This window comes from Bombina bombina, chromosome 2 (assembly GCF_027579735.1).
Source record: "Bombina bombina isolate aBomBom1 chromosome 2, aBomBom1.pri, whole genome shotgun sequence".
Taxonomy (NCBI): Eukaryota; Metazoa; Chordata; class Amphibia; order Anura; family Bombinatoridae; genus Bombina; species Bombina bombina.
Genome location: NC_069500.1, coordinates 108316273 through 108328599, shown reverse-complemented (window position 1 = coordinate 108328599; position 12327 = coordinate 108316273). Strand labels below are relative to the sequence as shown.

Sequence of the window (12327 nt, the reverse complement as noted above, 5' to 3'; positions counted from 1 at the left end):
GGCCTGGTGCTCTGACTTTGCAGTTTCCTAACCTAGCATAACTCTTACCAAGTCTTAATTTATTGTTGTAATATACAAGATAAATCCTTTTATAGGACTTGGTCTTTGTGAATAATTTATGGACATTATCCCTTTTGCTTAGTTCAATCTGCGAATGCTGCAGCTTTGCATGCTCTGTCAATTTAACGGAGTCCATTCAGATTTATCACAGAGGATAAATCTGGACCCTCTAACAAAAGACTCTCTCGAGGTGGATGTTACAGGAACTTCTGTCTCAGGGCACTTGTTTTCTGAGACCTTCCTGAGAGATTGTGACTACAGTCGCCAGCCTGTCAGGCTGGGGAGCTGTTTGGGGTTCTCTGAAGGCACAGGGCCTGTGGTCTTGGGAAGAGTCCTCTCTTCCCATAAACATCTTGGAGTTGAGAGCTATCTTCAATGCCCTATCAGCATGGCCTCAACTCAGTTTATCAGATTTCAGTCGGACATCATCTCTGACTGTGGCTTGCATGAACCACCAGGGAGGGACTCAGAGTTTCTTAGCGATGAAGGAGGTGACTCGCATTCTGCAGTGGGCAGAAGCTCACAATTGTCTTCCGTCTGCTATCCACATTCCAGGAGTGGATAACTGATAACTGAGAGGCGGACTTTCTGAGCAGACAGACTTTTCATTCCGGGGAGTGGGCTCTCCATCCGGAAGTTTTCTCTCAGATAACCCTCAGGTGGGGGCTTCCAGAGTAGGATCTGATGGCGTCCCGCCAAAATGCCAAGGTTCACGGGTCAAGAGATCCTCAGGCTTTTCTGATAGATGCTCTAGCGGTTCCTTGGTTGTTCTCTCTGGCTTATCTATTTCCTCCGTTAGCTCTCCTTCCATATGTCATTGCTCGTGTTAATCAGGAGAGAGCATCAGTGATCCTAATAGCTCCTGCATGGCCTCGCAGGATTTGGTTTGCAGATCTGGTAAGGATGTCATCTCTATCTCTGAGGAAGGACCTTCTAATTCAGGGTCTTTTCCTCCATCCAAACCTAGATTCTCTGAAGCTAACTGCTTGGAGATTGAACGCCTAGTTCTGTCTAGACGTGTTTTTTCTGAAGCGGTCATTAAAAATATGCTTCAGGCTCGCAAACCTGTTACTCTCAAGCTTTACCATAAGATATGGTGTTAAGATCTTTATTAGTGCAAATCTAAGGGGTTCTCCTGGAGCCGGGTGAGGATTCCCCGGATTTTGTCTTTTCTTCAGGATGGCCTGGAGAAGGGTTTATCGGTCAGTATTCTAAAGGCTCTGATTTCTGCATTATCTATCCTTTTGCACAAACGTCTGGCAGACTTACCAGATGTTCAAGCCTTTGTTCAGGCCCTGGTTAGAATCAGGTCTGTGTTTAAATCTGTTGCTCCCCCATGGAGAATCTAGTTTTTAATGTTTTGCAGCAGGCTTCCGCTCGAAGAGTGTCTGAGCTTTCAGCTCTGCAGGTGATTCCGTACCTTATTTTTCATGCTGATAAGTCAGTCCTTCGTACTAAATTAGGTTTTCTCCCTAAGGTGGTGTCGGATCGAAACATTAATCAGGAAATTGTTGTTCCTTCTTTGTGTCCTAATCCTCCTCCTCCTCATAAGGAATGTCTTTTGCATAACCTGGATGTTGTGCGGGGTTCTAAATTTTTGCTTTCAAGCTACTAAAGATATTCTGCAATCTTCTGCCCTGTTTGTTGTTTTCTCTGGAAGGCATAAGAGTCAGAAGGCCACTTCTACTACTCTATCTCTTTAGTTGAGAAGTGTGATTCTTTTTGCTTATGAGACTGTTGTACTGCAGCCTCCTGAGAAAATACGGCTCATTCCACTAGGGCTGTCTCTTCTTCTTGGGCTTTCAAAAATGAAGCTTCTGTGGAACAGATTTGCAAGGCGGCTACATGGTCCTCTCTGCATACTTTTTCCCAATTCTACAATTTTGATACTTTTTGCCTCGGCTGAGGCCACTTTTGGGAGAAAGGTTCTTCAAGCGGTGGTTCCTTCTGTTTAGGTCCTCCTGCCTTTTTCTCCCTCCCTGTTCATTCCGTGTCCTCTAGCTTGGGTATTGGTTTCCACTAGTAATTGGAATGACGTTGTGGACTCTGCATGTCATAGGAAAGAATACAAAATTTATGCTTACCTGATAAATTTATTTCTTCCGGACATGGAGAGTCGACGACCCCGCCCTCTTTTTAGTTATTATTCGGCAGTTTTTTTTGAGTAAACCTCAGGCACCTTTTCACCCTTGTGTTTCTTCTTTTTCCATTTTCATTTGGCTGAATGACTGGGGATTATGGGTAAGGGAAGTTACACTTAACAGCTTTGCTGGGGTGCTCTTTGCCTCCTCCTGCTGGCCAGGAGTTGAATATCCCACTAGTAATTGGAATGACGTCATGGACTCTCTATGTCCGGAAAGAAAGAAATATATCAGGTAAGCATAAATTTTGTTTTTTGTGTCAAAAGCAATACACATTTTGCTTCATCTGTAAAGTAACTGCGGATTTTATTAAATGTTTTTTTTTAAATAACATCTTTTTATTGAAAGGGCTCAGATTTACAAACAATGTAATCTTTGTAGCACATTAAAATAATTATACTGATAGAAAGGAAAATAATTGACAGCTATAAGATACAGTAATTACATACGACTAAAAAAAGGCGATCATAAGTTGAAATTTAACCCTTCCAAACATTAACCTATATCAAATTATAATGGGATATATAGTGTGTGAAGAAATATAACAAGCATACATGGCACAAATCTAGTACTTACTGGCTATTATCAAGGCTGTATACCACAGACGACAGGGTCCAGCAGGAGGATGTGGGGCGGGGGGGGGGGGGGGGGGTTAAGCCGAGGTAAACAAATTGTACCATTCACCTTGAAGAGAGTCTTCCAAGAATACTACATCATTGAGGAATGGCATCAACAGCTGTCTTTGCACTTCCAATTCAAATGTTTCAATTAGTCTGCACCATTTTTGTAAAAAGAGTGCCAGTCTATTTAACATAGATGTTGCCAAGCCGGATTTCCTACACGGCTATTGGCTAAGAGGTGGACACGTCACCTCTCGGTTAAATAGCATTCTCCCGTGGGCTGCCTTAGTAGCAGCTCAGTGCGGCGAACGCTGCAAACAAAGGAGCTTTCAGCATGAAGTATTTTATACTACATGACTGAAAGTCCCTTTTATTTGTTCCAATGGTAAATCCCAGCATTTCACAAACGCAAGGTTTTATTATCATTTTAAATAGCCATGTAAGTAGAATACAGTCCCAATAGAACCAGAAACAAAACTCAAAGAATAATTATTCAATCTCCTATCTTTCTCTGAGGATAAGAAGCTATAATGTGGAATTTTAAACCTTCTTTCAACATTCCACAATCTTATGAAAAAATATCAACCAAAATAAACTCCAAAGACCATAATAGCCGGTAATAAGAAAGCAGCCCATCTCATATAGAGGGTAAAGGTCCCAGTTCGGTATCAAGGCAATATATATATAAATTGAGGTAATTTCAAGTTTCAGAAAACTGGCAGAATAAAACCTCAACCCTCCTCCAACTGGGAGTAAACGGGTGAACCAGCTGCAGAGTATAAAATGTCTGGGGAAATGTTCCTTTTTGTTTTGCAAAAGCACCTATTTTAAATCACAAAATAAAGGTAAATGAGCTATTTATAAACAATTTCATACACTCCATCGTGTAAAACGAATCTTTGGGAACACAGAGTGGAGAAAATATTACCATACAATGTCCCTTTAAATATGAATGGAACTTTTGAAATGTTGTCTCTTGTATGCTAACTTCACTTGGACCTTCAGAACTGTGACGTTTCATTCTTGTCACACTTTTTATTCAAATCCTTTATAATTTGCTGTTTTTTTTAATCCTTTCATTTAGGATTTCTGACTTATTTCTAATAATGGGCAGGTGTCTGAAGAAATAGATTATGATGTTGCTGTAGTCAGGGAAATGGATATGTATTATTGTCATTTGGTAACATAGTAATTAAATTATAACATTACCAGTGAATTTTATAGGGCTAGAAAGGTCAAATTGAAATGTGCATGGGTGCAATTCAATTTTATATATTAGCATTTTTGCAATATACATTGATTAGTGCAAATTATTGTAGTAAAAGGTATTACTGTTTTTCAGTGACATATGCTGGGAGAACCTGTGCACCAGTATTCAAACACTACACCTTCTCAGAGAGTTAGTGGTGGCTTGTATGATACAAATTAAGTCTTTACAGACACAATACACACCACCATTAGTTCTCTGAGCTTGAATAGCATATGTACATATGCTGTTGAAAAACAGAAATCACTTTTAATATATATAAATATGTACATTTCCAATTGAAATGCACAAATGTGCATTTAACATTTGACCTTTCTATCCCTTTAACTATATTTTAGCTGTAAAAAAAAAACCAAAAAACTTGTGCACACTTTACAAAATGCTTTTTCCCTATGCTAATAAAAAAGAGAATTAAATAAAAAAAAAAATATTGGTTAGCAATTAGCTTAAAGGGACATAAAACTGTATGAACAAACATAAGTTTCTAAATATATAAAGCAGCCAAAGCTTACCTGCAAAACGCTTTCTTTTTTTTAACACCTATTAACCCCTTTAATTCAAGCATAATTCAAGCATATTTTGTTTGCAGCAAGCTCCCCCCCTGGGGATTTACATATATGGAAGGTGCTATCCAGTCCATAGCTTATGCAGAATGCACACGTGCACGGTAGGGGGCAGAGTCACATGGCACCTGAATATAGCAGTGCACAGAATAATGCTAAAGCTTTCATAAAGCATGCAACATTATCCCCATGGAAACAAGCAAGCTTCTTGGCAACAAACAATAGCAGTACCTGCTGTCTCTGCTCAACCCCCCCTTGCTTGCATAATTATCCTCACAAGCATATTTTGTTATATGATACCACAAGATTTGGAGTAGGACACTGATAAGGGGGTGGAGCAAGCTACCCTTGGCAACACTAAAGTGTAAGTAATTTAGCAGATTTTTAGAAATTATATTAAAATACTTATGTTTTTTTACACTTTTTTTCACACACGGTTTTACCTCAGTTGACCCTTTTATAATATTTAATATTTTTTACATTTCAGGTTAAAACTCACAGAACTGCAGTTACCCCTGGACCTTACTCCTACTCATATACTTCTGGAAAAATTACAGTCATTTCTGGGCAGCCCCCCTAGTTCTGAAATCTTAAATAAAGACTGCAGTGGACAAAAACAGTTTACAGGTAATTGTTGCTCTTGCAACAGAAGAATGGTTTAGTTAAACGGACACAAAAATGCTCTATTCCCAATACATCTTTAACCAATAGTTTAAGTGCATTGCTGCTGCTATGGAGGCTACAGTCTGTGAGCCAATCAGGAGTGGCATACATTAATATCCACCAATCACCAGCCATTGGGAGTTCAGGAACCACACAGGAGCACCTGCTGCCCAGCTATACCTATGTGTTTAATGGCTTTGTATGGGTGGAACACATAGAGAAAAAATTGAAATTTTTTGATAAATAAAATATCTTACAAAACAAAGCATTTTATTTTTACATTTTTGTAATACATTTTGATTAGCTTAACTTTTTTTACATGTTTTATATTTGAACACACTACTGCTTTTATTAGCAGAAAAAAGTAACTTGTTATTTTGAGTGTACATGAAACCACTGCATGTAGTTTCTAAGTACTTGTGAATTCTGCCTTAGATCCCATAGAAGAAGAAGATGCAGATCTGCTTTTTAGCTCCATGCAGGAGATGCTAAAAGCAGCTGTGATGGCCGATGCTGAAGTCTTCACGGAAACGTTTCGTCAACTGATGGAATCTGCCAAGGAGCTTAGCAGAAAGCTTACTGGTTTAGTGCCAGAAAGGCTGTATCTCCCTGCACCGCCTCTATACTGTCCCCAGCCTTCTTCAGTTAGTGAGGTAAGGTTCCACATGAATTCTACGTTTACTATTAAAATACAAATATCACCACATGTATTGTAATTTTATGCACATTGCATTTGGTTGTATTTGTATCTGTGGATCAGACTTAAAGGGATACTAAACCCAAATTTTTTCTTTAATGATTCGACAGAGCATGCAATTGTAGGCAACTTTCTAATTTACTCCTACTATCAATTTTTCTTTGTTATTTTGCTATCTTTATTTAAAAAGCAGGAATTTAAAGCTTAGGAGCCAGTCAGTTTTAGGTTCAGCACCCTGGATAGTGCTTGCTTATTGGTGGCTACATTTAGCAAACCAAAGAGCAAGCTTAACCCAGGTTCTCATCTAAAAATGGGCCGTCTCTTAAGCTTTACATTCCTGCTTTTTAAATAAAGATAGCAAGAGAAATGAAGACAAATTGATAATAGGAGTTAATTAGAAAGTTGTTTAAAATTGCGTGCTCTATCTGAATCATTAAAGAAAAAATGGGGTTTAGTGTCCCTTTAATTGGATAAAAACCTCTTATTTAAAAATTGAGGTGTGTTGTCTTATGCTCTATAAAAAGACCAGAACGCAAATTTCTACAAAGTGGTTGCACAGAGCAGTAAAACAGACTCATTTACAGCTACCGCTATTGGCCACAATTAATGAAGATAAGCTAACCACAGACACCAGGTTTTTTTTTAAGTATTGTTGCAAATCATTAAAGTGACAGTTTTAAATTCTTTTAGTTTGCTGCCTATTTGCATGTAGGTCTTTTGCAATTCAGTATTTTACCCTGTACATTACTGGTCTTTCTATAGGAATTGCATTTTTAATAGCACAGTCTGCCAGCGAGACCCACATTATTTATTACCAAGAAAATCTTTAACGACCAGCGACATACAGTGTACGCTGTGATTGTTAAGATGTACTATGCATAAATAAAAATGACAAATTTCTCTTGTAAGGTGTATCCAGTCCACAGATCATCCATTACTTGTGGGATATTCTCATTCCCAACAGGAAGTTGCAAGAGGACACCCACAGCAGTGCTGTCTATATAGCTCCTCCCCTAACTGCCATATCCAGTCATTCTCTTGCAACTCTCAACAAGCATGGAGGTAGTAAGAGAGAAGTGGTGAAATGTAGCTATTATTTTGTATCGGAGTTGTACTATTTTGTTCCAGGCAGAAAAATAGAAGAATCTGCCTGTGATTTCTATGATCTTAGCAGGTTGTAACTAAGATCCATTGCTGTTCTCACATATGACTGAAGAGAGAGAGAACTTCAGCGGGGGAATGGCGTGCAGGTTATCCTGCTATGAGGTATGTGCAGTTAAGATTTTTCTAGGAGATGTGAATGCTAGAAAATGCTGCTGATACCAAATTTATGTAAGGTAAGCCTGAATACAGTGATTTAATAGCGACTGGTATCATGCTTACTTTCTGAGGTAATACTCTTTTATATTTACAATATAAAACGTTTGCTGGCATGTTTAAACGTTTTTATATACTTTGGTGCTAAAACTTTATTGGGGCCTAGTTTTTTCCACATGGCTGGCTTAAATTTGCCTAGAAACAGTTTCCTGAGGCTTTCCACTGTGTTACTATGAGTGGGAGGGGCCTAATTAAGCGCTTTTTTGCGCAGTAACTTTTACAGACTGAGACATCCAGCTTCCTCCAGGAGTCCCCTGAATGCTATAGGACATCTCTAAAGGGCTCTTAGGCTTTCCAAAATCGTTTGTTGGGGAAGGTAGGCCCACAGCAAGGCTGTGGCAGTTTGGTGTGACTGTTAAAAAACGTCTATCGTTTTTTTGACCCGTTTTTTGAACTAAGGGGTTAATCATCCATTTGCAAGTGGGTGCAATGCTCTGTTAGCTTATTATACACACTGTAAAAAATTTTGTTTGATTTACTGCCTTTTTTCACTGTTTTTCAAATTCTGACAAAATTTGTTTCTCTTAAAGGCACAGTACCGTTTCTTTTATTTGCTTGTTAACTTGATTTAAAGTGTTTTCCAAGCTTGCTAGTCTCATTGCTAGTCTGTACAAACATGTCTGACATAGAGGAAACTCCTTGTTCATTATGTTTAAAAGCCATGGTGGAACCCCCTCTTAGAATGTGTACCAAATGTACTGATTTCACTTTAAGCAATAAAGATCATATTCTGTCTTTAAAAAATTTATCACCAGAGGAATCTGACGAGGGGGAAGTTATACCGACTAACTCTCCCCACGCGTCAGATCCTTTGACTCCCGCTCAAGGGACTCACGCTTAAATGGCGCCAAGTACATCTAGGGCGCCCATAGCGTTTACTTTACAAGACATGGCAGCAGTCATGGATAATACACTGTCAGCGGTATTAGCCAGACTACCTGAATTTAGAGGAAAGCGAGATAGCTCTGGAGTTAGACGAAATACAGAGCATACTGATGCTTTAAGAGCTATGTCTGATACTGCCTCACAATATGCAGAAGCTGAAGAAGGAGAGCTTCTTTCTGTGGATGATGTTTCTGACTCAGGGAAGATGATGCAACCTGATTCTGATATCTCTACATTTAAATTTAAGCTTGAACACCTCCGTGTGTTACTCAGGGAGGTTTTAGCTGCTCTGAATGAATGTGATACAATTGCAGTGCCAGAGAAATTGTGTAGACTGGATAAATACTATGCAGTGCCGGTGTGCACTGATGTTTTTCCAATACCTAAAACGTTTACAGAAATTATTACTAAGAAATGGGATAGACCAGGTGTGCCGTTCTCTCCCCCTCCTATTTTTAGAAAAAATGTTTCCAATAGACGCCACCACACGGGACTTATGGCAGACAGTTCCTAAGGTGGAGGGAGCAGTTTCTACTCTAGCAAAGCGTACTACTATCCCTGTCGAGGACAGTTGTGCTTTCTTAGATCCAATGGATAAAAAGTTAGAGGGTTACCTTAAGAAAATGTTTATTCAACAAGGTTTTATCCTACAGCCCCTTGCATGCATTGCTCCTGTCACTGCTGCAGCGGCGTTCTGGTTTCAGTCTCTGGAAGAGGCTTTACAGGTAGCGACTCCATTGGATGACATACTTAACAAGCTTAGAGCACTTAAGCTAGCCAATTCTTTTGTTTCTGATGCCATTGTTCATTTGACTAAACTAACGGCTAAGAATTCTGGTATTGCTATCCAGGCGCGCAGAGCGCTATGGCTTAAATCATGGTCAGCTGACGTTACTTCAAAGTCTAAGCTGCTTAACATTCCCTTCAAGGGGCCGACCCTATTCGGGCCTGGTTTGAAGGAGATTATTGCTGATATCACTGGAGGAAAAGGTCATGCCCTTCCTCAGGATAGGTCCAAATCAAGGGCCAAACAGTCTACTTTTCGTGCCTTTCAAAACTTCAAGGCAAGTGCGGCATCAACTTCCTCTAATGCAAAACAAGAGGGAACTTTTGCTCAGTCCAAGACGGTCTGGAGACCTAACCAGACCTGGAACAAAGGTAAGCAGGCCAAAAAGCCTGCTGCTGCCTCTAAGACAGCATGAAGGAACGGCCCTCTATCAGGTAACGGATCTAGTAGGGGGCAGACTTTCGCTCTTCGCCCAGGCGTGGGCAAGAGATGTCCAGGATCCCTGGGCGTTGGAAATTATATCCCAGGGATATCTTCTGGACTTCAAGGCTTCCCCCCCCAAAAGGGAGATTTCACCTTTCACAATTATCTGCAAACCAGATAAAGAGAGAGGCATTCTTACACTGTGTACAAGACCTCCTAGTTATGGGAGTGATCCATCCAGTTCCAAAGGAGGAACAGGGACAGGGATTTTACTCAAATCTGTTTGTGGTTCCCAAAAAAGAGGGAACCTTCAGACCAATTTTGGATCTAAAGATCTTAAACAAATTCCTGAGTTTCATCATTCAAGATGGAGACTATTCGTACCATCCTACCTATGATCCAGGAGGGTCAATACATGACTACAGTGGATTTAAAGGATGCTTATCTTCACATTCCAATACACAAAGATCATCATCGGTTTCTCAGGTTTGCCTTCCTAGACAGGCATTACCAGTTTGTAGCTCTTCCCTTTGGGTTAGCTACAGCCCCAAGAATTTTTACCAAGGTTCTGGGGTCGCTTCTGGCGGTCCTAAGGCCGCGGGGCATAGCAGTGGCCCCTTATTTAGACGACATCCTGATTCAGGCATCAAACTTCCAAATTGCCAAGTCTCATACGGACATAGTGTTGGCATTTCTGAGGTCGCATGGGTGGAAGGTGAACGAGGAAAAGAGTTCTCTATCCCCCCTCACAAGAGTTTCCTTCCTAGGGACTCTGATAGATTCTGTAGAAATGAAAATTTACCTGACGGAGTCCAGGTTATCAAAACTTCTAAATTCCTGCCGTGTTCTTTATTCCATTCCTCGCCCTTCAGTGGCTCAGTGCATGGAAGTAATCGGCTTAATGGTAGCGGCAATGGACATAGTGCCGTTTGCACGCCTACATCTCAGTCCGATGCAACTCTGCATGCTCAGTCAGTGGAATGGGGATTACACAGATTTGTCCCCTCTACTAAATCTGGATCAAGAGACCAGGGATTCTCTTCTCTGGTGGCTATCTCGGGTCCATCTGTCCAAAGGTATGACCTTTCGCAGGCCAGATTGGACAATTGTAACGACAGATGCCAGCCTTCTGGGTTGGGGTGCAGTCTGGAACTCCCTGAAGGCTCAGGGATCGTGGACTCAGGAGGAGACACTCCTTCCAATAAATATTCTGGAACTGAGAGCGATATTCAATGCTCTTCAGGCTTGGCCTCAGTTAGCAACTCAGAGGTTCATCAGATTTCAGTCGGACAACATGACGACTGTGGCTTACATCAACCATCAAGGGGGAACAAGGAGTTCCCTAGCGAAGTTAGAAGTCTCAAAGATAATTCGCTGGGCAGAGATTCACTCTTGCCACCTATCAGCTATCCATATCCCAGGTGTAGAGAACTGGGAGGCGGATTTTCTAAGTCGTCAGACTTTTCATCCGGGGGAGTGGGAACTCCATCCGGAGGTGTTTGCACCATTGATTCATCGTTGGGGCAAACCAGAACTGGATCTCATGGCGTCTCGCCAGAACGCCAAGCTTCCTTGTTACGGATCCAGGTCCAGGGATCCCAAGGCGACGCTGATAGATGCTCTAGCAGCGCCCTGGTCTTTCAACCTGGCTTATGTGTTTCCACCGTTTCCTCTGCTCCCTCGTCTGATTGCCAAGGTCAAGCAGGAGAGAGCATCGGTGATCTTGATAGCGCCTGCATGGCCACGCAGGACCTGGTATGCAGATCTAGTGGACATGTCATCCTTTCCACCTTGGACTCTGCCGTTAAGACAAGACCTTCTACTACAAGGTCCTTTCAATCATCCAAATCTAATTTCTCTGAGACTAACAGCCTGGAGATTGAACGCTTGATTTTATCAAAGCGTGGCTTCTCCGAGTCAGTCATTGATACCTTAATACAGGCACGAAAGCCTGTCACCAGGAAAATTTACCATAAGATATGGCGTAAATATCTTTATTGGTGTGAATCCAAGGGTTACTCATGGAGTAAGATCAGGATTCCCAGGATATTATCCTTTCTCCAAGAAGGTTTGGAAAAAGGATTGTCAGCTAGTTCCTTAAAGGGACAGATTTCTGCCCTGTCTATTCTTTTGCACAATTGTCTGGCAGATGTTCCAGACGTTCAGGCTTTTTGTCAGGCTTTAGTTAGAATCAAGCCTGTGTTTAAACCTGTTGCTCCGCCATGGAACTTAAATCTGGTTCTTAAAGTTCTTCAAGGAGTTCCGTTTGAACCTCTTCATTCCATAGATATCAAACTTTTATCTTGGAAAGTTCTTTTTTTGGTAGCTATTTCCTCGGCTCGTAGAGTCTCCGAGTTATCTGCTTTACAATGTGATTCTCCTTATCTGATCTTCCATGCGGATAAGGTAGTCCTGCGTACCAAACCTGGGTTTTTACCTAAGGTGGTATCTAATAAGAATATCAATCAAGAGATTGTTGTTCCATCTTTGTGTCCTAATCCTTCTTCAAAGAAGGAACGTCTATTACACAATCTGGACGTGGTTCGTGCTTTAAAGTTTTACTTACAAGCTACTAAAGATTTTCGTCAAACATCTACTTTGTTTGTTGTCTACTCTGGACAGAGGAGAGGTCAAAAGGCTTCGGAAACCTCTCTTTCTTTTTGGCTAAGAAGTATAATCCGCTTAGCCTATGAGACTGCTGGCCAGCAGCCTCCAGAAAGAATTACAGCTCATTCTACTAGAGCTGTGGCTTCCACATGGGCCTTTAAAAATGAGGCTTCTGTTGAACAGATTTGCAAGGCGGCGACTTGGTCTTCGCTTCATACTTTTTCAAAATTCTACAAA

General features: G+C 41.0%; 1 protein-coding gene across 1 annotated transcript in view; it reads left to right on the top strand.

Annotated features, from left to right (window-relative positions):
- CPLANE1 (ciliogenesis and planar polarity effector complex subunit 1) overlaps positions 1-12327 on the top strand; it is a 319607-nt gene that overhangs the window by 62007 nt on the left and 245273 nt on the right. The window contains exons 20-21 of the mRNA XM_053699673.1: positions 5139-5278; positions 5750-5967. Of these exons, the coding sequence (XP_053555648.1) occupies positions 5139-5278; positions 5750-5967 (358 nt within the window). The remainder of the gene's footprint in view (positions 1-5138; positions 5279-5749; positions 5968-12327) is intronic.